This window comes from Chelon labrosus (assembly GCF_963514085.1).
Source record: "Chelon labrosus genome assembly, chromosome: 10".
NCBI classification, from domain to species: domain Eukaryota; kingdom Metazoa; phylum Chordata; class Actinopteri; order Mugiliformes; family Mugilidae; genus Chelon; species Chelon labrosus.
Window position 1 is genome coordinate 26766263 of NC_140360.1, and position 27737 is coordinate 26793999.

Genomic DNA, 27737 nt, shown 5'->3' on the forward strand with positions numbered 1-27737 from the left:
CATCTATTGGCATCTCTGACACACCCCTGGACTGGTTTAAATCTTATCTCTCTGGCCGCACTCAGTTCATCCAGTTGAAAACATTCACATTCCAACCATCTCCCCTCTCCTCTGGTGTTCCCCAAGGCTCTGTACTAGGCCCTATTCTGTTTATCATCTATCTCCTCCCCCTTGGTCAGATCCTCCGTAAATTCAACATCCACTTCCACTGTTATGCGGACGACACCCACCTCCAAACCCACCTCCACATTCCCGCCCTCCTCCCTTTGTGACTGTTTACAAGAAATTAAAACCTGGTTCTCTTCCAATTTCCTGAAACTCAACAGTGATAAAACGGAGGTTTTCCTCATTGGTTCCAAGTCCACTCTCACTAAAACTCCAAGTTTCACCATCCCCATTGATAACTCCTCTGTTTGCCCCTCCCCACAGGTTAAGAGTTTGGGTGTCGTCCTTGATGGTACTCTCTCATTCCAAAGCCACATCAATAACATTACTCGGTCAGCATATTACCATCTACGCAACATCAACCGTCTCCGCCCATCCCTCACTCCCAACTCCACTGCCATCCTAGTCCACACCCTGGTCACATCTCGGTTGGATTATTGCAACTCCCTTCTCTTTGGTCTTCCCCACAAGTACATCCATAAACTCCAATTGGTTCAGAATTCTGCTGCCCGCATCATCACCAGGATCCCATCCATCAATCACATCACACCTGTTCTGCAACAGCTTCACTGGCTTCCGGTCAAATTTCGTGTGGACTTTAAGATTCTGCTCCACACCTTCAAGGCCATTCATAACCTCTCTCCCCCATACATATCTGACCTTCTCCACATCAACACTCCTTCCCGGACACTCAGATCTGCCTCATCTATCAGCCTTATTGCGCCTCCTGCCCGTCTGACCACCATGGGGGCCAGAGCCTTCAGCCGCTCTGCCTCCCGTCTCTGGAATTCCCTCCCACCAAGCATCAGGAACATTGACACACTCTCCACCTTCAAATCACATCTGAAAACCCACCTTTTTAAACAGGCTTACTCCCTTTAACATTCTTTTAGTGATCTAGTATTTTATTATTTTATTTGTTGTTGTTATTGTTTGTTGCTATAAGGTGTCCTTGAGTGCCATGAAAGGCGCCCCAAATAAAATATATTATTATTATTATTATTAGATGACCAGCAGGAAAGATGGGGTGGTGGGGAGACTGATTTAATTATGAAGTGTTGCACTGAAGTAGCCTATTCACACATTTCACTGGTCACACAACACTGTATGGCTCACCTATTGTAGACTGTGATTATCATCCTAATAGGAATGCATGTAGCCTCCAGCTTACAACCACACCTTACATTTATGAACATTAACACCTGTTCCAGAACAATACCAGAAATGCACCAGGAGCATCCTCCACAACTGCTTTGACTATGAATTGGTAGGAACATTTTCTCATCAGTAGAGACTAAGACAAAGGGCAGACATGGACAAACAGAATTTCTTTGTTAGAAAGTCATGCATTCTGTGATAAGGAGAAAATACTGAGAGTGTTGAAGGTGGTTAGAAATCATAAGTAAATGAAAATGTTTAGATACAGCAATATATCTTTGCACTTTAGTTTCTAATACAATACAGTATGTAAATATGTAATCCAATATAAGGCTAAAGGCTAGAATGTGTAAATCATGTGTAGTTTAAAGTTATATTGAAGTTCCTCTCAAGACGTTCCTCTCAAAAACAGGGCTGTTTTGACTACCACTCTCACCCAGCGTTGTAATATTGCAACAATTATAAAACAAGCTCTAAATAAAATGTAGGGCATATTTTCCACAATAAGTACATATGTTCATGTTCTAGACACTGTAATAAACACAAAAAAAAATATTCAAAGCATTTTACTTACTTGAATCAGATGAATCCAGTCCAGTAAATTGAAGGGATGTTGCTCGATCAAAAAATTGGAGGTTGCGTGACTTCTTGACCTGAGGGCGGGCCTTATATACAAATGTTGGATCCAATCGCATTGTGAGAACAAACAATAGGACCCAATGATCATGTAAATGTGGTTGAACCAATAAATAAATAAAAATTTAGAGTTTTTTTGGGGATAACCAAAATTGTTGTAATTCTGCAACAGTGGGTCTTACAGGGAAGACTTGCTCTTCAAGACTCTGCAGTATCTACCTTAAAGACAAAAAACAGCACTTGTTCAAGGAAATAGCAGGGGGTAACATTACAGAAAGATTCGCAAGAGACGTGAGTGGGGCATATCCGTCGGCCTTGAACAGTTGCCCACTATTTGCACATACCCTAAAGGTCGGCTTTGTGTTGCTGTCTCTCGCTTGACATTCAGACATGTTTCCGTGTCTCACCTCAAGCCATTTTTGTTTTGTCATGTGAGATGACACAGAGAGACACTTTTTGTAGTAAGTCATTGTCCTCTGTTCATCCTTGTTGCACCGTCATTAGTCGCGTGTTCACATTCTTCACCAATAGGAGCCAGTTGCGTAAGGTCAAGCTATTGTTCAGTTCTTGTCCCAGCAGAATAAATACCAGCCACCCTTCACATCCACAGTTCAGACCAGATCTTCAGTACCATGCTCCTCTTCAGACTCTGCGCTGCACTGTGTGAGTACACAACTTAATTATAACTAGATCAATAATCATGAGGGTCCATGAAAAAACCTCTATAAATGCTGAAACAGATTTGAATTTGCACACAATTTATTTAACACATATTTTTCTGTATGAATAATGAGCTCAATATGTAATATATAGTATGTTTTTCAATATAAGTTGTTGTTTTTTTAAGTACAAGTTTTAAATATAACTGAAAACTCAAATTAACAGGGATGTTTCTCCATTTCCAGTGCTTGCAACAGCTTGTTTGCTGACAGCATCAGGTAAATATGAGGAAAAAATAGTAGGTAACTAATCAATATACTTCAACTAATATTTTGTTATCTGTTACTTCAGTGGTTTCCACAGAGAGAGCTATCACCTGTGATGACAACCACAATGTCCAACGCCTGAACTGCGGTATGCATGTTTTATTTGGAAGGACCTGATAAGTTGACTGCCTGACAGCCTTGTCTTGTCCAAGCAGACAACAACAAAAATCTATTTTGTTTATCTTATCATAGCCTAGCTTAATTTTTACGACAGATTACGGAGTGATCAGCGTACAGGCGGCGCTGTATGGACGTGCAGATGGTGAGACCTGCAGTCATGGCAGACCCAGGGAACAGCTTGTTGATAGAGAGTGCTCTCAAGAAGGCACTGTGGATGTCCTCCGGAAGAGGTACACATCATTTGAATGTAATAAATACTGTAATATACGGCAGTTAAGTCTTCTCATTGGATCAATGTTTTAATGTAACTGAAAACAAATCAACACAGGAAAATGCAACACAGTAAAGGTGAAGAAGTAGTGTTGTGTCAGTTTAAAATAATGGAGTTAGTGTAACCTCTTTAAACAATGACCAGTTTAGACCAGTCTGATCTGTTGAAACACATGTTTGTGTTAACAGATTTATTTATGTAACTTTTCATAATTGTAGTAGTCCACAATGCTTGCCATGCCATGTTGCATGGTGTATGGTGTAAATAATAGTATTACTCTTAACATAATTATTGCCTATAATAGCCTACTGATGACGTAAAGACGAGCATTAACTTGCTAATGTGCTTGATGTTACAGCCACAGGTAATACTCAGCAGGTCACCATGCTTACAATGTAATGGTTAAATATCTGCCACACAAATTTTTAGCATATATTCATTTTCAGCATATACTAAATGTGCAGTGTACTCACACGTGCTAATATTTAACATCAGTGAGCGGAATCTAGAGTAAACTAATGGATACCGATGTTTAGCATTTGTAAACTAAATGTTCTTTTTAATAACACATGCTAATGTTTAGCATTGGTGTGCAAATTGTACAGTATACTAAAACATGCTAATGCACAACATTGGTATGCTTAATGTTTAGTATACTAACACACACTAATGTTTAGCTTTTGTGAACTAAATGTGTACATTAATAACACATGCTAATGTTTAGCATTGTTAAGCTAAACATATACTTTAATAACACATGCTAATATTTAGCATTGGTGTACTAAATGTACAGTATACTAACACATGCTAATGTTTAGAATTTGTCTACACATAAACTGAAGAGAAAGTTAAAGCAGTAGAATGTACATAAAAACTCCTCTGGGGCTATGAAGGCCTTTAAATGCCATGGAAAACATATTGTGAAAGTGTTTTCTTTGGGGTCCAAAGAGTTTGATATTATCCCCTCTAGAGCATGCTACTTCTTATTAAAAAGTGAATCATACTGTACAATCAGATTACAGTTACAGTACGGTTAAATATCTCTATTGTTTTGCCTCATGCATGTTTCAACATGTTTCTACTTTCTGCTAATACATTCTCTCCTGTCATTCGCACAGGTGCGATGGTAAGAAGGCATGCGAGATAAACACAAATATTCTTCGTACCTCCGATCCTTGCCATGGCACCTACAAATATCTGGAGACCAACTACACCTGCTTCCCAGCAAGTCAGTCACATGCCTGCATGAAAATGAGAGTGATGCAAAGCTGAGAATAACATGTCTAATGTTATTTATGTCATTTTAACAGTTCACCTTGTTGCATGTGAGCACTCTCTGGCATATCTGTTCTGTGGTAAGGTTACTTGCTTTCTTCTTTTTGCATTTATGGGGAATCAATATGATAAATAAGCAAACTTATTATATTTTCAGTGTTACCCTTTAAAATGGTATCCACTTTTCATTTTTCCTCCTCCAATTTTCCTCCTCCTTTGTCAGGTGAAGGGCAGGTTATATTTGTCTATGGTGCTTACTATGGACGCAATGACCAGACCACCTGCGCTTACAAACGGCCTGCCTCTCAGGTTGAAAACGTGGACTGCTTATATCCCAGTGAAAAAGTGGCTGACAGGTAACAGAGGGCGTAGTTTCTATTGGTACATATAAATAAGTGAACTGGAATTATTTTAAGGTACCTTAGTGAATAAAGAATAAAATAAAACAAGCAAATGGATCACAAATTTACACATATACAAGAACTCTGTGTTCACTCATTTCACTCTGCATACACAGCTGCAATGGGAAAAACAGCTGTACCATCAGAGCTAGCAACTCTGTGTTTGGAGATCCCTGTTACGGGACATACAAGTACCTGGAGGTGGCTTACGTATGTGAATGTGAGTATCTTAAAGAGCAGTTTGGCTGTAATCCAGCTGTGCAAACGATGCGTGCTCAATGCTGAGAAATGTGTTGAGACATAATGTCGCTAGCACACCTCTGAACATAATATTTTCTGTTTTACAGATCCTGGACTCATCCCAACGGCTGTAAACATACTGAAATGATCTGAAACATATAGCATATCACACACTCATTAAATGTAACTAAGCAAACCAAATCTGTAACTGTGACTTTGTCCATTATTCTTTTTGTAAGTACACAACAATACTAAAATACTGGGTAATGGAATATTTAGGTTGTAACAAGTTTACCTTTCAATAAGAACAAAACATTTTTCCAGAATTTGCACTTGAACTTTTTTTTTCTGATTCTCATCAGTACATTAACAATTCTTCTTTTATATTATATGAAAAATACAACAAATGTACCACTTATTGACAGTTTTTGGATCCAGTGCTTTAGACATATCCCTACACAGTGTCAGTTAGCTGCAGAGGAAGCAATGCAGTTACTGGTTCCAGATGTGTGTGATTAGCGTGAGCAGCTATAGCTACAATGGCAGGCAAACTCTATGTGTGGAATATAAAATCTGAACGAGAAAAACTTCAATAAAGTGCTTAAAACAGAAGGAATTGAGAAGTAAAGTTTATTAAACCCTACTCAGACATTACTTCCTAAAGGAATGGCATGGCACAACTCCAGGTAGGTAAACAGTTAATACAACACTTCCCTCCAAAAGTATTGGAACAATGAGGCCAATTCCTTTTTTTTTTTTGACATCACAAAATAAATGTAGGCAAGAGATCAACATTTCAGCTTTTTATTTCCAGGTGTGTACATCTGGATCTGATACATGACATAGTTTCCTGTTGTTTGAGGCTACCTATTTTTCATGTGAGTGATAGGTGTGTTTTGTTGCCTGGGTGTGTCCTATTACACCGATTATTCGAACCATAAATAGCGCTGACTGTCTACGGTCAGTTTCAGATTTGGGTTTTGCCCGTGTTAGTTAAGAGTTAGAGGTGTAACCAACGTGAAAACCAGAGAGCTGTCTATGGGTGAAAAACAAGCTGAGAGAAGATGGAAAATCAATCAGAGCCATTGCGCAAACATTGGCTATAGCCAGTATAGCCATTTGGAATGTGCCAAAGAAGAAAAAAAGAAATACTGGTGTACCGAGTAACAGATGTCAACGGGTAGACCAAGGAAAACAGCAGCAGCTGACAACAGAAACATTGCGAGAGCTGTAAAGAATGACCCTAAAACAAATGTTAGTGATATCAGCAACAACCTCCAGAGGGCAAGAGTGAAGGTATCATGAACAAAAGTACAGAGGCTACACTAGAAGATGCAAACCTGTCATTAGCAAGAAGAATAGCAAGGCCGGAATTTGTCAAAAGGTGCAGAGACAAGCCTCAGAAATTCAGGGACAAAGTTTTATGGGCTGATGAGACAAAGATGAACCTTTAGCAAACGATGGAAAGGCTGAAGTGTAGAGGAAGATCCCAAACATACAAGCTCATCTGAGAAACATGGTGGAGGTAGTGTCATGGCTTGGGATTGCATGGCTTCTTCTGGGACAGGCTCATTAATCTTCATTAATGATGTAACACATGAAGTCAGAAGCAAAATGAACTCGGAGGTCTACAGTAACAATTTGTCTGCCGATTTAAAGAAAGATACAACCTAACCGATTGGGAGATCCTTCGTTATGCTGCAAGATGATGAGCCAAAACACACTGCCAAAACAACCACAAGGGCAAGAAGTGAAAGGTTTTAGACTGGCCGAGGTCAGTCTCCAGACTTAAGCCCTATAGAGCATGCATTTTCAGGAGAATGAAGAAAGCACCGCCCCAAAACAAACAAAAACTGAAAGACGCTGGGATGAATGCCTGAAAAATGCATCACAAAAGAGAAATGCAACCGTTTGGTTCATCCTTTACAAATAATGCTATCTTCTAAGTTGTGTATTAGATCTAGATGTAAATTCCTGGAAATAAAAGCTGAAATTTTGATCTCATATTCATTTTTTGATGTCAAACCCAGATGTTTGACACCAAAAATAAAGGAATTGGCCTCACTGTTCCAATGCTTTAAGAGAAAAGTGTACATATAAGTCACCGATCAATATCAGTCAGTTAAATTAACTTCAGTTGTAACGCGATACAAAATTAAGGACATCTGGACAGTATATGATGTGAAGCATGCCCTTAGGAGGTGGCACAAGGATTTATTAAAGTATTAGCCTTCATGTGTTTCGAAAAGCTGTACATGAATCAGAAATATTAACATTTAGAATCAGGCAACACTCATTACTGATTTGACATTTTCTCAAAAAATCTAACTGCTACTGAATGTTCTAATTTCCACAAATTGAAGTGCTCCCCAAAGTAAAATGATGTCGCCACACTCTCCCAAATGTTAATCAGTTAAAATGTAGCACGTGAATGGATGTAAACATCAGTGGTAACCCAAAGAGCAACTACCATATCACAGTCAAGTTGCCTATGTCATTGGAGAGGTCCGTCTTTGAAGGATAGACGACCTTCAGGTTCCCATCTTGGTCAACTGTTCGAACCTGCTGGACAATCAGTTCGCTGGAGGTCTCAATGCTGGCGGCAGGCACTTGTGGGGCGTCCCCTTCCCCTTCTGACCCCACCTCCTCCCGGTGCTCTGCAGTGAACTTGTTCAACTCTGCCATTTTCTGTTTAGGAAACAGGAATCGGCAATTAATAGTGTGAGAAAAAATGCAATGTTACAACTCAGATTCATTGATCTCCGGTTTCTTTAAGGCATGTAACATCTGTTCAAATATAAACAGTGGAAATGCCTGATCAGCAGGGTCAAATAAACCTGTAGATCTTTATTGCAGAGAACTTGCTCGCAAAAGTTCTGATTAAAATACTAAAATCACTCCACACTGTAATAGACAAGAATTATTCTTCGATCACAGAGACAATGAGGAAAGAGAGAAAGTGAGAAGCTTACTGCAATCAGAGCATCCATAATGTCTTTGCAGGTCTGCAGGCTGGTTCCACTCGTCACCTCCAAGAACAACTCTGTGGTCGTCTTCTTAATCTTATATCATGAAACGACAAAAAACAACAAGATACCTGACTACAAGGGGACAACCTGGCTCAAAACATAACCTGATATGCAAGTGAAATGTTATAGTTCTCTCTGTAAACATCAGAGCCATTGTTTTCAGACATAAACACTGAAGCAGCGTCTAATATGACGTCAGTACATCTGCACACAATGAACCCTCGTGCTACCCTCTTGCATGATCTCTATCTGTCTGTCCATTCGCTTGGGGTCCCAGAGACCCCAAAGGTAGCACGAGGGTTAAGGAAGAAAATCTTATACACACCTTGGTTTTTTCACTGTTGGTGATTGGTGGGAATGAGATCACATGTCCTTCTGCATCCACTAGGCAGGGATAGAGGGGCTTTCCTTGCAGAAGCTGCAGGTATCTGTGAATAAAATATACTACTTTAACTTTGATCAACTTGGAAAAAATACTAAGATTCAACTCTGATTGGGCTGTCAGCTGTCACATACACTCGTGAATCTCTGCAGGTTTGATTTGGTGTGTGTAACACAGTGCTTGTCAAGTAATGTTTTGTCTTCCTGAGTGGCGTCCACTCAACTAGCAGCGCTTTCTGGCTTTAGCTACAGATTCAAAATCCACTGGTAAAAAGGGTTTCATTAGTTCATGGCAGCTGTACTGATTTAAACGTGTCGTTTTAGTGCTGGCTGCAGAGATACAGAAAACTTCATAAGCTTCTGACTTGGTATGTGTTTAAATTATGTTAACAACACCTACTGCCTACGACGGCCTAAAGCTGTGGTAGTACATACTTATACTGCCCTCATGTGTTCAACCGGTTCAAACACAAATGAGGAAGGAAGTTACAAATGTGACTTGTGCACCACAGAATGCAAAGTGGTCATTGTGTCCTTTACATAAGTTGTTGAATCACAAGTCAACCAGCCAGCCACACCCAGGAGGTTATAAAACCGTGCCTCCATCAGAACAACACCTGTTGACACACCTGATTAGTTATCAGCTTTACTTTTATTTTTCCATTTAAAATGCTGACCTTTGACTTGCCTTGAGTGAGGTTTAATTTGTCTTTACGCAATTTTATATTTTAGTCAGAAAAATCATCCAAAATCCACCTGTCCACCCACCCATCACCATCACCCATCCCATTCATTCAATAAACTGTTAGAATGACTTCTTGGATTCTGTGTTTAAATGGTCACACCGCCCTAGATCCCCGACAATAACCCAGCGACATCTTGTGTAAAGCTTTTTCGTAAGTTACTTAATTTTTGTGTTGAAAATCAGCTTGTGTTGACACAAAGGTAACCCTTGATCCAGTCTGTAATAAAGATCAGGAACCAAGCTGACGCTGTACAGAGGAGTCATCTGTGGTACTGACTTGTGGAGGCCAGTGACGTTCTGCCTCTTCTTCTGCTTCCTCAGCTCGTCCGCCTCTAAATGAAGCTGCCTCACCAACTCGACAGCCGTCATCTCCTTCCGCCCCAGTGCCACAATCTAACAGGTATCATCTTAGGTTAGACAGTTTACTACACAGCAAGTTATGGCTTTTCTGAATGTCAAAAAAACATTGACTTTGACACTGTATGACTGTCAGAATTTGAAAACAATCAATCCCTCAGGAACAGCATACCTTCAGTTGTGTAGGTGATTTGACGTCATACATCAGGGGACCTTTGAGAAGCTGCACATCATGAGTTGCAATGGTTGCGATGGTCCTTTTGCCACACAAGTCATCATGGAGCTTTGTCTAGTTAAAAAAAAAATAAATAAATAAAATAACTATTTTTGGTGCCAACATTTCTTATTTTTAGTCACAGAGAAAACACCACTATGGAGGTTCTGATCTTACCTGAGCCATCAGGAAGCGTTTGAGAGCATTCCCAGGTTTTAGGTTCATGCCTCTCACCAAACAGCAAACCAAGTACGGTCGAACGTCTTTCACCCCTGCGTTCACTGTGACCGTGAGCGCAGTGGGAGCGTCCGAGACGTGGAGAACCCTCACCACCATCTTGTTCAGCTCCTCCACCTCGTCCTCATCCTCTGCCGCCTTCTCCTTCTTCTTCCTCTGCTGCTGCCTTTTTTTCTTGTCTGCGTTCCGCCCTCCGTCTGCATCGCCTGCCTCCTCCCCGTGTCTTCCTCTTCCTTTTCCTCTGAGGTAGTCCAGGATGGACTTGGTCTGACACCCGTTGACCATCTTCTCCAGGCGCTTGTCACTCAGCTTGTTGCCCTTGAAGTTGATCTCCTTCAGCTTGGGGCAGTCGCTCAGATCGGAGGGGATCTCGCTCAGCTTATTGTTGGAGAGATCCAGCACCTGCAGAGACACGTATGAAGAAAACAATTGCAACAGTTAAGGGTTACACTCCGTAGAAGGGCATCAGCACATAGCACAGTGAGAATATATTGCACTGAAGCAGGCACAGATCTTGATATCCTCTCTTGTGTGAAGATTATGCCAAACTAGCTTGAAAATTATTACAATTTAAAAATGTAGTGCATATTAGCAAATGTGAAAAGTCATTAGCTAGAATTTAAGACACACACCACAACTACTGATAGCTTCTCTCAAATTCGGCTTATATTTCATGCCCTTAAAAAAGCTTATTGAAATAAAATCTTTTTGTTAACAAATAACCAGTATAGTGGACGCTGCGCTAAGTAACGACACCTTATCATGTATACAAGAAAGTAGTATTTATGTAAGTTTGTTGGTGGGAAACATCATGTCTGGGAATGAAGTTCGGCTCACCTTTAGAGCAGCTAGCTTGTGGATGTCTCCACTCAGCTCTTCGATGGAGTTGTCAGAGGCCACCAGGGTACTGAGCAGATCCAGCCGCTCGGAACAGAGATCAGCAGGGAACCCGGCGATGTGGTTCTTGGAGATGTTGATGGTGGACAGCTTGGTGCACTGACTCAGTCCCTCCGGAAGGACTTCCAGACTGTTACAGCTCACATTGAGAGTGTTTAGCTCCTTCAGCTGAGTGATTCCCGCTGGTAAGACCTTCAGGTTGTTGACTGAAAGGTCCAGGACCTTCAGGGACTTGAGGTTGCTAAGGACATCCGGAACGGAGACGAGCTTGTTTCTGCACAGGATGAGGCTTTGGAGGTTTGTCAGATGCCGGATGCCCTCGTGGATCTCTGTCAAACTCGGGCACTGGCTGACTTCCAGATAATTCAGCAGCGCCAGGGAATAGATAGAAGAAGGGAGCACCCCGGTAGAGGAAATTCTCTTGTCAACAGCAGGGCCCTGTAAAACCAATTCACGTCTCTTCTCTGCCGCGGCTTTCTCTATTTCTGGCCATTTCTCCATGTCATCCATGCTTCTTTGTAGATACCAGTTGTTGTGAAGTTCGCGAAGATATTGACTTCCGTTTTAAAACTTCAAACTAAGTCCATATTCTGACCGTGCCGATTTGTGGAAGAAAACAATTATACCTACGTCTCAGTTTTATAAAAGATATAATGTATTTTAATATGTTTGATGATATTTGTGAATTCGTTTTTTTTTTTATTTGATGTGTTGACTATCCACCAGGCAATTAATTAAATAAGTTCAAATACTTGAAAGGAGGTGTGTGTTCAAACTTTTTTTTTAAAGTTTGAGGTCATTTTATTTTATTTAAAAAGCATTATATAGCCTTTTTACTTAACCAAATAAACCATTTTGAAAGTGTCGCTGCTTGTTAAGCTTTTATTCTGAAGAGCAGAATTTACTTCCTGTATAATTTCGTTGCGTCAACTTGGTCCACGGGTCCACCAAACCCGAAGAACAGGAAGAAATAAAAAAACAAAAAATAAAATAAAACACTTTCTGGGTTAAGGGTTAAGATAAACCATCAGAAAAGGAAGTTAGTTTTTACTAAACTCACATTTTTAGAAGTCTTATTATTTCATATGGGAAGTTTTACATCGACAAATGCAGATGTTTGAACGGAAATCCAATATGAAATTAGAATATATTAAATCAAAAAGCTACCCGGACGATTAGTATCTACAAGGCCTTAAAATCCTCCATTTCCTCATTCCTACTTGATGAATAAAGATAAAAAAAAAAAATAGTTCTGTAAAAATCAAAAATCAAATCAAATGTTTATGAAGAGTTAATACTAGTACTGTCGTCTTGTCATACATGTAGACATATACATATATAAAATTAAATTAATTAAATTAAGACTAAAAAAGGTAAATTCGACGTCAAAAACCAATGAAACTACACTGACCACAATTCATTGGGGCGGACCGAAGAGTTTACTAATGCGCATGTCAGCGATGGTTGTTGTCAGCGGTGGTTATGGAGATGAGATGGGAGTACGAGCTGTCAACACTACGGTAATGTTCATGGTAAGATATCTTTCAAAGAACACGCAAGGATGGGTCAAATTACTCCCGGCCGGATAATAACAAAACCTATGACATAAAGAATGATAGTTGTCAGGATATTTTGTCAGATTTTAGCCGGCCAGAATACCTTCAGGAAACGGGTAATGTTAGGTTAGCCATGCAGGCTGATTGTGCAGTTAGTTTAGCGGTTAGCTAATGCCCCCCCGCCCCTCTTAAGCACGTTCAAGTTAGGAAGAAAAGCCGCTCTGTTCTCCACAGGAATATTATGTATCCCATATCCTGGATAGTTATATTCCGCGTGGAAAACCACATACCAAACTTCATGCAGCAAACTGACCCTTTAATATTTCTATGTACAACTTCTCTTGAGAAATAGAAGTTAACCATCAGCATTTAGACCTATTAATATATCAGACAGACCCTGTGATAGACTGGAGACCTGTCCAGGGTGTACCCCGCCTCTCGCCCGATGACAGCTGGGATAGGCTCCAGCAGAGCCCCGCGACCCTTAACAGGAATAAGCGGTTACAGAAGATGAATGAATATATCAGACAGTACGCTACACATAGAATTCAACTGCTACCTAACTGCTCTAACGTCATGATTTAAATGTTTTCTATTTTTTTTTTAACACTATTAATGTATGTTTACTAGTAAATGAAGCGTCTTTTGGTTTAAATAATTGTAGTTACATTGATGTATTTTGGCTGCATTTGTAAATTGCTTCTGTATGTAAGAGGTTCATGTGGACCAACTGCCACCACTAGGATCTAGGATAGGATATATGTTCTTATTACAGTATAATGTTACAGTATGATACAAAATATGCATGTTTTATTCTACAAACCGTTTGTATTCAGAAAAAAAGTACCCATACAAGAACGCTTATTAAAAATGACATTGCATAGGGAAGTCTGAAATCAGAACAATCTATCTATTTAGAGAACTAAAATTGAAATATAGTTTCAGTTACATAGCGTGGACACATTTAAAATATATATATATATATATATATATGTTTGCTACTCACACACAGTGAGAATCCAAGCTTGTAACATAATTGTAACATCAACTGCAGTTAGCCTCATTGTTCATCATGACTGTTTGGCCTTCTTTGTTCCTTCCTTTTTCTAAATATCAGCTACAAAAAATCTTGTCTGTGTTTTATAAGTGTCCATCAGTAGTATGCCCAGGAAGATAGGATTCATTGTGGTCGACTGTTCAAGTCATGAGGATGACTTCAGTGCCAAGGAGCTCACGGTCCACGCGCCCACAGTCAGTGGCTGGAGATCCAGCAGGTACATTAACTCACTGTACATTAAGCTATAGTTGGACATAGACCATTTTCTGCTCCATCTAGATCCATCACCAGTCTTTCTTTTCCTTCTTCTCCCTTTCTTAAAACAGTACTACTGTAGCATCAGCTCTATAAACTTGATGTCTCTTAAATTTCTCGTTTCCTCTTAAAATAACTCCAGCTTCTGTGAATTAAATTCTCTGCAGGCTGTGCTCCTACCCTCAGCACATCACCATCCAGCTGGTGGAAAGAAGTAGGGTAAGGAAGCTGCAGCTGCTGGCTCACCAGTACCTGATCCCGGCCAAGGTTGAGTTCCATATCGGAGACACTCTCCCTGAAACCAGTACTTCAGCCTTCCCTGCACAACTTCGCAGACTTGGGTGAGACTGCAGACTCGGCCAGGCTTAGTTTTAAAATAGTTTTGTACATATTAGGTTAAAACAGGGTGCTTTAGGAAATTAGCTCAAACAGCTGTTGCCATTGGGTTTCAACTTTCACACATGCAAAGAATTGAAGATTTTCTTTCATGCCCAGTGCACAAACCCCCTTAGATCCGCAGTTTACAACTTAAACATAAGCGATGACAGGCGGAAAAAACATTTAGCAACGTGAAGTATGAGGGTTTAACTAAACACAACTTTTTGGCCATTCGATTAAGGTGCTGACCAATAGCGGCTTCTGACACAGTTATTGACAAACACAGAGTTCTGCAGGGAAACACCACCACATTCACCATGCTGATAGCAAGCTTGGAGAGTTGGTGAGAGTTTATTTCACTTGGAGACATTTGGGGTCGAAAATATACAAGAATGTTACAGAAGCAACGAGAGCCTGGAGCATCCCTTAGTGACCCACTGTCAGCTACAAAGACAACTACAACCCCAAACCAAATATGAGAGACATTACTCACAGTGAAGCAGTCAATAAATGGGTTCAGTAATATCTTACAGGGAGATATCGTAATGGGGATGCAGAGATGCTGTGCACTGCTACTAAATATCTAATCACTACAGTGAAATTAAGTAATGGATTTTATTCCTGTACATCTCCATTCCTTGAATGCCACAAGTTGATAATAACAATATAACAACTGTATTTTCTCCCATAGGTATGTGTCTTTGTCGGACAACGAGAAGACAGGTTTCAAAGCTCGAGAGCTAAAGTCAGTCCATGTGGATGCCATTGGAACGTACCTGAGAATAACCTTTCATAGGAACCACGTCAACCGTTACAATCACTATCATCAGGTACTTTCAGATGTTAGCAATGCACCAAGACCACTGTATGTGATCTACCTTTGACTGATACAGTCTGGCACTTGGAGCAGTTTGGTTTATCTGGGGTTGTATTCACTTTTCATAGCACCTCAGAATGGAGCCCTTTCTGTTAAAACTCTCCTTACATTTTACATTATACACACATTAGATTTGACAGAACTAGTTTTTTCCAGATATTTCCTACAGTGTTTGAATGACGCAGATGTTTTGTTGTGATTGTGGCGTGAGGCTCTTAGGAGCCACAATTAGCAATTAACCAGGTATCCAATAGCAACACAGGCGACCAGAGCACCCTCTCAGATTATAATTTAGCATCTCATTGTTTTAATGTGCTGTGGTGATTTTAGACTACTGCAAATGTGTCTGGACGCTAGACTATGTAAAAAAAAAAAAAATAGATCCTATTGTAAGCCATTTTAGGGTAGTTTGTGATGGATTCATGTATGTGTTTAGAAGGTATTTTTAGATTGCCAAGTAGTGTGGCTTCATATGGTTAGTACCTGCTTTAGACACTCTTGAGATTATATTCTCAGCTTCATAAAGTGCATTTGCATCTTCCTTTGTTCTGAAATGATGAGTCACGTAATTAGTTGGAAACAGATATTTTATTAATTCCCATTCAGATAGTCAGTAGGAACATTGCTGATTTGCTGTAATGCTTGTAAAGCATCATGATTTGCTTCATTTTCTCTGTTTCATATTGTTGTAAATTGCCTTTCCACTGCTGATCAGAAACAACCCCACATATATTATTCAATTATTAGGTAAAGGTAAATGATTTCCTAAAAATTGATGGAGCAGTAGTTTTTAACAAATGTTACACAGACTGCCATACAGTGTGAATTTGTTCAGGAATATTTATAGTATTTATGTATTTATGACTGCAGGACAGTGTATATATGTGGTACAGACATATGAGTAAGATTATCTGCAGTATTTGTTCATAATGGAAGCAAAAAGCACCCACGGTGGCTCACTGCTGTGTTTGTTTCTCCTGTGTATGTTCAGTTATTTGTTGACTAGAAAAACTATATCTTTATTGCAATCACCCATTCATCACATGCATTGATTTGGGATTTTTTCTCGCAGTTCTGTTTCATTCTACTACCTCACCACCATCTCATCATCTGTTTATGATTTCAGGTTGCTTTGGTTGCCATTAATGTTCTGGGAGATTCTTTGGATGCCAATGCTTTTAACACAATCGTAAGTGAGCGCTCTCTTCTGAACTTACATCTGTACAGCAGTAGGTGGTGATGTTGTGCTGTGGTTTTGTGAGGCATTTTTTGTCATCAGTCCCTCAGATTAGGGTGGATTGATGTTTCATCATGCAGCCACTCAAAGTGAACCACCTATGCCAGTTAGAATGTTTAGCATATTAATATGAAAACAGGTCTATTAAAGATAAATGGTAAAGTAAGTTTTGTCATCATTCTTTTATCCGCCATAAAACCTCTGTTTTCTTCAGATCATTTATATTTTTAGATTGTTAGAGCACAAAATAAAATCACTTAATGGTGACGGACAAACAAAATATAGCTTCACACATTATAATGCTAATTTAGTAGAAGTATTTGATGTTGTAGCACATAATTATATTGCGAAGACAAACTTGATTCTCTGTTCCAGATACAACATATACTGTGAATCTGCCTGTATTGCATGTACACGTGTGTGTGGTGTATGTACGGTTGTAGGTGTGTACATATGTGTGAGGCATGTAGTAATGAGACACAAAGGGAGGGCAGTATGTAATCAAACAGGAGGCCTTTAGTTAGTCACTGTAATCAGATAGTTTTGCAGAAAGACAGACTCTGGAGGAGTGAGAGCGCCTTGAAACACACACACACACGGACAGACATGGAAAGACACAGACACACACAGATTCCAGTGAACAGGCTGTGCATTGTTGGTCCACTAATCCGACTCTGAGCACCTCCATCACAGCAGTAATCTTGTCTGGAGGGTCGGCTAGATCTCGTTCTCCTATATCTGCTCTGTGGCTGGAAGTTGCGTTTGTCCCATGGAGGGACATTATTGTGAATACACAGAGAAAGCTTAATTATATGCTGCTTTAAAGGCTTGGTTTACCCAAATTATGAAAAAAATAATAATAATAATCCCACGTACAATCCCATCTTTGCCACTCTGAACTGACTGATAATTAATTTCAGGTTACTTTCACCATTTTGAGTTGATGCTCACTTTAAAAAAAAAATATTGTGTTTTAATAATAAACCTTTATCTGATCTCTGACTGGATGTTTTTGCTTTTATAATAAGCACATTTACATGTTATTCGTCATTGTTATTGGCAGGAATAACACAGGTGTTACTGTTAATATTAACAATGGCCCTCTTTTACACAACGGTCCCATTACTCCGTAACAATGAGCCAGCAGGCACAATACAAGTACAAGAATTCAACCATTAGTAATATTATTTTTTTACACATGTTTTTTTGTGAAATGTCACAGTGTGTTCTGGGAAAATGGTCTATTGTTGATAATCATAATAGTTAAGTAACACTCAGCAGGCTCACAGGTGCTTGATTGACTGCCTGTATTTATTAATGCTGTTGGTGTTTGTCTCACCGTCTTTCACAGACTTGTGTTTTTTCGTAAACTTTGACATGTTACTCCAGTTAATTCATAGGACATCGTCATCCCGGGTTCATAGGTGCCATTTCAGCAGTTCACAGAATATTTCAAAGCAACAAGGACCTAGGTTTCATTGTTAAACAAATGCGTGTTGCTGTTGCATGTAATATTAATCCTCTGACGCATAGTGGTCACGGACAGCTATTTAGAAGTCTCCTAAATGTGATTGGTTTCTATGGTTGAACTGCATATCAGCCTCTAGAGTGCTCTCTGCTGCACCACTCCATTGAGTTTTATTCTGTGGTCAGTCATTGTAACTGCAAGTACATTTTCTCTGAATCCAGCATGGTCACCAGACAGCCACGCTTGTTGACCACTGCTGGTATAGCCTACCAATCCCTCTATTCCAAAATAATTCTAGAGGTAAAAAAAATATGATGATATACAGTAATATCTATATAATAATATTATTCCTTTAGTTTAGAATTTTTTCTTTCAGATAAGTAGTAAATTACAATAAGCCATGTGCATCACCAAGAATAATTTTTTTACACAATTTGTGTAATTGCTCACCTTTTCTTGTGACTGTTTTGGATGTAAGTCAGTGTATATTTACTATATTTATTGGCTATGCATTTGAAAACATACACTTTTCTGCAGATTAGCTGTATTTTGTGTGAGTAGTAATTATTATTTTGTCATATCTTGTAGGCTTTTGTTTGCAAGCTCAGCAAAGAATAGGGAGCCTGTAGAATAGTGCAGGAAATTCACTCACTCCAAAGATGATGAGTATAGTGACAACAGTGATTATGAGGGACTGCCAGAGAACTATAGAGACATAAGGGCTGAGGATAATGGAGATGCAGAAAGTCTGGATGCTAACAGTCAAGATCATGAGGGGCAGGATACACAGGGAGGTCCACATAATGAGGGAGGTGTGGAAGATGTGCAAATGGTACATGGCCACACTTGAAATTCTGAGACAACTACTTTGATGGAGACTTACCGCCTTTTCTAGGAGACTTGAGAGTAAATGGGCTTTCTGAGGGTGTCCTGTGGTGTCTGGCAATAGAATGTTGTTAGTGGGGGCCTTTGGGTCCTATGGGTTGAGGGGAGGGGCCTCTGTGGATGAGGCTTGTTCCAGAGCATTCCACAGATACTTGATCAGTTTGGGATCTAGTGAATTTGGAGGCCTTGTGCTGTTTTTTATGTTTTTTTGAGTTGATCCTAAAGTGTGCCTGTGTCAGGCTGCATCCTGCTGGGGATGGCTGCTGCCATCAAGGAGTGTCATTGCTATGGGGTGGGTGTGCCTAGTATGGTCTAGGTGGGTGCTACATGTCTAAGTAACATCCACATGAATGAATGCCCCACCATAAGTTTCCGAGCAGAACATTGATAGTGGTCATAATGTTATGGCTGATCGGTGTATATCTGCATGCACTGCTATATGCCACTGTGCCAGGGATGCTTTGCTAATTTTCATGCAGCCTAGGTTTGATGAACTGAGGATATTACTGAGGTTTCAAAAGTTGTATTCAGAGCTGCAGAGACTAATTTATCAGTTCTTGTTGCTAAAACATATTAATGTTAGTATAATGGTATAATGGCATGGTAATACCATCCCTGCTTCCTTGATGAGCTATGGAGACAATAATGTTCTTCTAGTTGGGGTTGCTTTGAAACATAGACGCAGCTTGGGTGTAAGCTTCACGGTTGTAAATGTTGTTTGTTTCCTTACTCAGGCCTAAACAATATGCCTTTACAGCATTAAAATGCGTGAAAATATAACACATATAACATATAAAATATATGAACACCTTGTGCTGTTCTTCATGTTTTGTTTTTTTAGTTGTTCCTACAGCATTTTTGTGTGTGTGCCTGTGTCGGGCTGCATCCTAGGATAAAGCAAAGGCTGAAGTTGAGAGTCACCTCAAAGCTAATTGGGATTAGAAAATAATGGTCAGGTCTTCCTGAGCACAGTAATACGAGAGTATACTGTATATACACGTGTGTGTAATTTGTCCATCTGTTTACCCCCAGCCAAGCAGAGAGCAGCTGATCGAACACTACCTCAACAGTACCCAGCTGGAAGCCGCTTTGGACACGACCTTCATGGGGTGAGGCTAAGCCATTGAACTCTGGTTTCTTTGTCTTGTGACAATAACATTTTTCAACAAAGCCATTTAGTCTGGAAGCCAACCAATAAAGCATTCAAGGTCACATGCATTGGAAGACAATGCAGGTGGCCGCCAGCGCAAAGAAAAAACACATTTCGATTTTTTTCTCTTTTAATATATCAACCCCCAAGGGACGTTTCACCTCAGGGTCTCAATCCTTGCGTGCGCGTGTGTTCATGGGGTGGTGGTGGGAAAAGTCAGTGTTTTTCCCCTTTGCTCAGAAATTGCACAATGGCCAGCCCAATTTAATGAGTGTAGTGTCTCTTATTCTATTCTGCACTGCCTTTTTCCAAGCTGGTAGTATCTCAAATTTATTTAGACACAAAATTGGATGTTCTGTTCATATAGCCACATGTTTTGAAAGTGTAACAACTTTAAGCATTAATATGTTGCTGTCTTTGTGTCCTGTCTTACTCTTAGCAAATGTCAGTCTATCTCCCCCTTGGATGACCTGGCCTTTGATATGTACCAGGACCCTGAAGTTGCTCACATCATTCGTCTCCTGGACCAAAAGAAGCAGGACATGGTCCGGCTAGAGAAATATGAGGAGGCCAAGAATCTGAAGCAAGCGATTGCTGATCTACAAAAGGTAGCTACTGGGAGGAAGAGGGGCTGGCTGCAATGTATTTACACCAAATATTTTGTACATTAAGACACTATTTTGCCATGCCACAGCTGCATTTTAAGGTTTGGCTTTAGTATTTAGCTTTGACATTTACATTGTCGTGTTAATGGGATTTGGAGAATGCGTCTTTGTAATAGTACAAACATGCAGGACATGAGCACACAGGCGCACAGATGCTTAAGCAAATACATGCTAAATAGCCCTGGATACTGCAACTACTCTTTCTAGCAAAGGTTGGTAGATCTTGGCAAAACTTCCCAGGAAAATACCGGAATCTCTATTCCTTCTGCTTAACCCCATTTTAGACTCTATTTAGTCATTTTTTCTTTACAGGCTTTTGCCCAGTTCCACTATTCTAACATTACAATTTCAAATGTCCTCGGGATTATGGGCATTTTCAATGTCAGAGTCAGAATCAGAATACTTTATTAATCCTTCAAGGAAATACTTTATTGAATTGTTTCTAATACCAGCATGAGAAGCAAAAGCAGAATCATACAATGTGTAGTAAACTACAGCTAGAAAAGCCACTTCTAGTCATAGATTTTTCCTGTAAATCTCAACCTTGGGACACCTTTTAACAAATATGTAGTGTAATTTCGCAGCAGTTTGTAACAGTAGTTGTTAAACATTGTTCAGATTCCTGTTACTGACCTCCTTTGTATACAGCGTTACCATGCAGACCATGAATTCTTAATAAGCTCGACAGCTGCAGTGAGGGTACTTGGGTAGCGTCTCTGCAACTCCTAGCCACCAGCCCTTGTGTAACCAGATAACACAGACATACAAGCACCTTGTTAGCATATTAGCATCGCAGACAAAGCAAGTGCCAAAGTAGTCATGCTGAAAATCCCTTGTTATCGCACCCTCAGGATGTCAGAGAATGGTTTATGATGTTACATGATATCTGGAAATACAAGTCAGAAAGAAGACAGGACTGCAGGTGACACATTGGACTGCTGTATTTCTTCCAGTTTCACTGCCCAGTTTTAATTAGCCTAGGGACTTATATAGTTATTAGAAAATAGAAAGAAAGAAAAGAATTAAATGTTGCACATCCTTGATGTAAATTTGTGTAAGCCGAGTAGATTGCAGTAGTTATTTCATCCCAAAGAGAAGAATCACAAGGCGCTGCATTTGAGACTGGTTTTGAGTGGGTTGGCACCTGGCAAGCAACGTAATTCAGCCTAAAGGAATTCCCTTACTGTATAATTACGTGTCCGGCTTACTGGAAGTTGTTGTCAGATTTCCATCCTGTAAATCTCAATGAGTCATCATGTGGCACTCTTTTTTGCACCAGGGCTGGACTATATGGGCCAGAGATGAAGTCCAAGTTAGTCGTTAAACAATCTCCACTTACATTTAGTATAAATCCTATAAATCAATATACACTCACTTGCCTAAACATTAGGTACACTAATGAAAGCTAATGCACATAATATATATATAATGTAACTAAATCTATAATGTTTAGTTTATGTTGAAACGGCATAAAAGCAATGTTGAAATTCAACTGTATGATCATTTTGATGGCTGTAGTTTGTGGTGCTGTTAAACTGAAGTGTTTCTCCTATTTAGCCTAGCACACTGTCTAAAATGGGTCAAATGTCAAAAAAGTAGAAATGTGTCTCCACACACACACGACAAACCACGGCCTAGTTTAATCAGTTTACAGTTTAATCAACAGCTCTCTCAGTTATTTTTAACAAATGCATATTACCACATCCTTCATGGAGTTAAGATTTACATTGGACTGCAGTCATTTTCATTTGTGGACTTAATGAACCGGCAATTAAGTGTATATATAATCATCTGCAATGATCCTGTTGAAAAAACAATGGGACAAAAACATGAAATTCAATACAGGCTCTTGAACAATGTGCATTCTAAATCTTTTCAAACATGAAACTAATGATGTGGTCCTAAGACATCATGAACCTCATAAACTTATCCACTTATGCAATGTAGAATCACTGTGGGCCTGCAGGGCTGAATTAACCTCTCCTTCTCCTGGGCTCTTCCAGGTGGGGGAGCGTTTGGCTCGATATGATGTGGAGAAACGGTGTGCCATCGACAAGGAAGACTATGATCTGGCCAAGAAGAAGAAGGAGCTGATGGAGGAGTACAGAAGGAGTGTCTACCAGCAGCTGGAAGTCCACAACCTGCTGGACATGACAATGGTCAGTCAGCAAGCTCTGACATATATGGTATCAGAAGGACTGTTTGTGTGACAGGGAAATTACAATATTTGGAGAAAATTGTGACTTCTTATGTCTAAACAGAATTTTGCTGTATTTTCCCAAAAGATCACCAAGGCAGCAGATTTATCCCCAGCCCAGTGTTCTCCTCCACTCCTGCCTTCTCCGGGTCATTGTTCAGTCCCCGCTAGGCCCCCTGTATCCACGGACACATCGAGGAAGGCGAAAAAAACAAACACTCATCAAAATCAACAGCCAGCTGCGGAAACTGTTGCACCCAAACTTAGCAGCCAACCTCACACACCTTCCACCCCTGCTGCTGTACCCAAGATTGATGTAAGCCACTCTATTTGTCATATGTTCCACTGCATTGTTATGCAGCATACAACATGTCCAGTCAGGTAGACAGATATTTAACAGTAACAACTTTTCCATTGCTTATTCAATGGATGGTCAGTGATCACAGTATTTTCATGTTGATAATCCCCGTGTAGATGGCTGTACCTGTAGCATACATCGAGTCCTGTATTAAATAATCTACTCCACTGAGGCACCTTGGGGACATGTCTCCTGCCTAAACCTCTGTAGTGTTGATACCTAGAGCACACAGGGAGATTATGACCAGCCGGGGCTTTTGTGCTTTACTCACCACCTACTAAGACCGGCCCTACTACAGGCTTGGGTTTCACTATTTAATTAAAAGCGTGCAACAGTTGGCTGACTCCTGCGGCTGCCAACCTGGCCTCAAGGCTGGGCTTTGAGCCTTGGACTGGGCAGCAAAGTGCCAGTTGGCCCAGGGGCACAGGAGACAGAGCTCGCTGGCATGAGCTTCTGTTTGTACGGAGGGCGTTTAACATTCACTGTCATTTTGTTGTTGAGCAGTTGACCTATTCATTGGTCAAATGCTAGTGAGGGTTTGTGAAAAGAGCAAGAGGAGAGCTGTTGAATTTTTCAAAATAAAGTGCACCCTTTTCAGGTTTCAAAGTGTAGATCAAATTTCTTTCCTTTTGAACCGAGGGATCTCGATGCAAAAAAAAACAAAAAACAAAAGAAAAACAAACAAACGGTAAAACCTTATAATATAAGATTAGATACCAGTCTTTTTAACCTTCTGTTAATAGGTTTTCAGTATGCCTTATGACGAGAGACCTCTGCCAGCCCTTCAGAGAAAAGACCGGCCAGTGGAGGCCGTCCAGAGCCCTGTAGAGGAGCACTCCCCCAAATCCGATGTGCAAAGGACACACAGCTCTGAGATGAGTGGAGAGCCAGAGCCCCTCACTGAGAAGGCCCAAAGAGAGGCTAGCCTTCCAATAGAGGTCTATGGAGAAAGCCTGGTAAGAACAAGCTATATCTGGAAATGAAAAATATGACTATGAGTGTCTGTTCAGTCTTGTGTAATTCACAGATGTCTATGAAGATTCTCAGTCATGGAGGTCATGGTGCTCTCTTTCTAAAACAAGAGACAAAAAGGCAGCTGGACTTGTTTGAGTTTTCTTGAAGACCACTCATATGAGATACACTGCCAGTAAAAAGTTTGGATGCACCCTCTCATTTAATGGTTTTTCTTTATTTTCCTGACTATTTACATTGTAGATTCTCACTGAAGACATCAAAACTATGAATGAACACATATGGAATTATGTAGTAAACAAGAAAAGCGTGAAATAACTCTAAATATGATTCATATTTTAGAGTCCTCAAAGTAGCCACCCTTTGCTTTGTACACAGCGCTGCAAACCCTTGGGACTTCTCTCAGTGAGCTTCATGATGTAGTCACCTGAAATGGTTTTCACTTCACAGGTGTGCCCTGTCAGGGTTCATTTTGAAGATTTGCAGATTTTAAATTATCTTGTTTGGAATATCTCCTTAATCTCCTTAACAGGCAAAAATGTATGGCCAAGCTGGTATGAATGAACTCAACAAAATCTACAGTTGAATTTTAACCGAGTTAAAACAATGAAAAACTAGTGTGAATATTTAGCCTATTATTTATTTAGCCCACAACAAACACATTTAAACAATGTCAGCTGTTTCAGAATATTTATTCAGTGCTTTCATCTGGATGTAAAGGTCTGTGGTTTGCGTTGGGTCTGATTATTTGGACTAAAACATCTACGTTAGGCTAAAAATGGTTTCAATGATGGACAAACTTGATTTAGTCCAAAAAAAAAAGTGCTCTATCAGCACAGAAAATATAACATGAGGTTCACTAGACTGTTACTAGTGGTTGGTCAGTATCCATCTATCCATCTATCCATCTATCCATCTATCTATCCATCCATTTATCTATCGATCCATCCATCCATCCATCCATCCATCCATCCATCCAGTTATCCATCTATCCATTTATCTATCGATCCATCCATCCATCCATCTATCCAGCTATCCAGCTATCCATCTATCTATCCATCCATTTATCTATCGATCCATCCAGCTATCCAGCTATCCATCTATCCATCCATCCATCCATCCATCCATCCATTTATCTATCGATCATCCATCCATCCATCCATCCATCCATCCATTTATCTATCGATCATCCATCCATCCATCCATCTATCCAGCTATCCATCTATCCATCCATCCATCCGTCTATCCATCTATCTATCTATCTATCTATCTATCTATCTATCTATCTATCTATCTATCTATCTATCTATCCATCCATTTATCTATCCATCCATCCATCCATCCATCCAGCTATCCATCTATCCATCCATCCATCCATCCATCCATCTATCCATCTATCTATCCATCCATTTATCTATCGATCCATCCATCCTATTTAAAAACTTTTGCTGGTAACGCGATGACGTCATAATGATGCCATCACGATGTGGTCACCTGACCTAAACCCAATCGTGATAGTATGGGATGAGATGGACTGCAGAGTGAAGGCAAAAAGACCAACAAGTGCTCAGCATCTCTGGAAACTCCTTCAAGACTGTTGGAAAACCATTTCAGGTGACTACCTCATGAAGCTCATCAAGAGAATGCCAAGAGTGTGCAAAGCAGTAATCAAAGCAAAGGGTGGTTATTTAGATAATCTAAAATATGAATCATATTTAGAGTTATTTCACACTTTTTTTGTTCACTATATAATTCCGTATTTGTTCATTCATAGTTTTGATGTCTTCAGTGAGAATCTAAAATGTAATGTATCATGAAAATAAAGAAAAACCATTAAATGATAGAGTGTGTCCAAACTTTTGACTGGCAGTGTCTTTAGATGAGTGGTAAAATGTTTTTAAGAAAACTCGAACTCAAAGTCTAGTTTTAGCTTTGTTTTAAGTAATAGCCTGATATATTCAACCTATTAGTGAAGTAAATCTTTCTTTGCCGTCACAGATGTTTGAACTAACCAGAGATCATTTATAGTAGCCGCTTCTCTTTTGTGCTTTTTTCTTTTCCAGGTAGCTAGAGCCTATTCTAAAACCTGGTGCTATAGAGAGGATGCTCTGCTGGCTGTGTACAAGAAGCTTTTGGAGGTATCACCCACCGCCCCCAAGGAGGAGTTGAGAAACATGATAAGAGCTGCAGTCTTCCTGGTCAAGAAGGCCCTCTTGGATAAAGTCCCATCTGTGAGTAAAGTTCCTCAAAAAACTGTCTTGGTGTGAAAAGCATCATCACTAGGACATGCTGGATGTGTTTACTTTGTCACTGTCAAAGTCCTCTGTATATCCTGTTCTCTGAATTGCTGTTACAAACATCCGCGTTGTTAAAACATAAGAGCACACTCACACATGCACACCCTTGACAATATTCCCCCTGTGCCGCACACAACTCTAGTTCTGTCTCCCCGACCTGGCTTCTGTAAGCAAACAGTTTTGACAAGCATGGCCTTGTAATTCTGGGCAGCTTGTATGGTAATGAAAAAAGTAGTGCCTCAGTAATTCTAGTGATTTATTTTTCTAGCCACACGGACACAGAACGCTCCATTAAGATGTTACCTGATTCATTTGTGGCTCCACAAATGTGCTTCAGTTAGTCATCTCAAGTACACCCTATAAAATACACTCTTTTCATCTTTTGTCTCTATTAAATACACTTCTGGCTCTGAATGTAGCCCTAGTATATACACCAATCAGCTACAACCACTTAAAAATCAATGATGGGTCAACACCTACCGCCCACCTAAACATTGTTGCTCACCAACCAGCCCCAGCCCATAGCAACGACACTCCGTAATGGCAACAGCCATCCCCAGCAGGACAATGCGGCCTTCAACACAACAAAAACAGCTTAAGAACAGCTCAAACAAGAAAAATAGTCCAAGCTGTTAACGGCTTCCAAACTCCCCATATCCTAAACTGATCAAGTATCTGTAGGATGCTCTGGAACAAGCCTGATTCACAGAGCCCCCCCCTCCCCCCCAACCCATAGGACCCAAAGACTCACCTACCAACGTCCTGGTCCACCACAGGACACCCTCAGAAGGTCTGTGTCCATATCCCGTTGCACCTGAACTTTGTGGGAGGCCAAAGGGAGAACTAAACAGTATTAGGGAAGTGGTTTTAATGTTGTGGTTGATGAGTGTATCGAGTACTGTAATCCTATAATTTTGATAATGAATTTAATGTATTATTTATTTAACTGACCTGTGAGATTTGTTGGTATCTTTGTTCTCCACTGTATTAGGTATGTGTGTGGTTGCAACATGACAGAACAACATTATAAAACCAGCTCCAGTAGCCTCCATTCACAATTACTGACTACACGCTGTATACAACCTGTGGCTCAGTAGGTAGAGCGGGTTGTCCACGAACCAGAGGGTTAGCGGTTCGATCCCCGGAATGTGCCACATGCCGAAGTGTCCTTGAGCAAGACACTGAACCCCCAGTTGCTCCCAGTGCGTGGCACTGGTGTGTGAATGTGTGTGTGCTTGTGTGAGCGAATGGGTAGATGTGTCTATGACTGTAA

At 40.2% G+C, this 27737-nt stretch overlaps 2 protein-coding genes across 2 annotated transcripts in view; one reads left to right on the forward strand and one right to left on the reverse strand.

The window, feature by feature from the left end:
- Window positions 1-7429: 7429 nt before the first annotated feature.
- lrrc47 (leucine rich repeat containing 47) lies at window positions 7430-11622 on the reverse strand (the record flags this gene model as incomplete). The annotated part of the gene is made up of 7 exons (XM_084554125.1): window positions 7430-7940; window positions 8225-8314; window positions 8607-8709; window positions 9685-9800; window positions 9937-10053; window positions 10156-10617; window positions 11053-11622. 7 exons carry the CDS (start codon window positions 11620-11622, stop codon window positions 7719-7721), a joined length of 1680 nt encoding a protein of 559 aa, XP_084410251.1. The 3' UTR covers window positions 7430-7718.
- Window positions 11623-12550: 928 nt separating this feature from the next.
- cep104 (centrosomal protein 104) overlaps window positions 12551-27737 on the forward strand; it is a 33089-nt gene continuing 17902 nt past the window's right edge. Inside the window, exons 1-11 of the mRNA XM_084552862.1 lie at window positions 12551-12644; window positions 13816-13942; window positions 14148-14321; window positions 15050-15188; window positions 16362-16424; window positions 19858-19934; window positions 20415-20583; window positions 22644-22799; window positions 22926-23153; window positions 23939-24151; window positions 26231-26398. Of these exons, the coding sequence (XP_084408988.1) occupies window positions 13830-13942; window positions 14148-14321; window positions 15050-15188; window positions 16362-16424; window positions 19858-19934; window positions 20415-20583; window positions 22644-22799; window positions 22926-23153; window positions 23939-24151; window positions 26231-26398 (1500 nt within the window). The 5' untranslated portion in view covers window positions 12551-12644; window positions 13816-13829. The remainder of the gene's footprint in view (window positions 12645-13815; window positions 13943-14147; window positions 14322-15049; window positions 15189-16361; window positions 16425-19857; window positions 19935-20414; window positions 20584-22643; window positions 22800-22925; window positions 23154-23938; window positions 24152-26230; window positions 26399-27737) is intronic.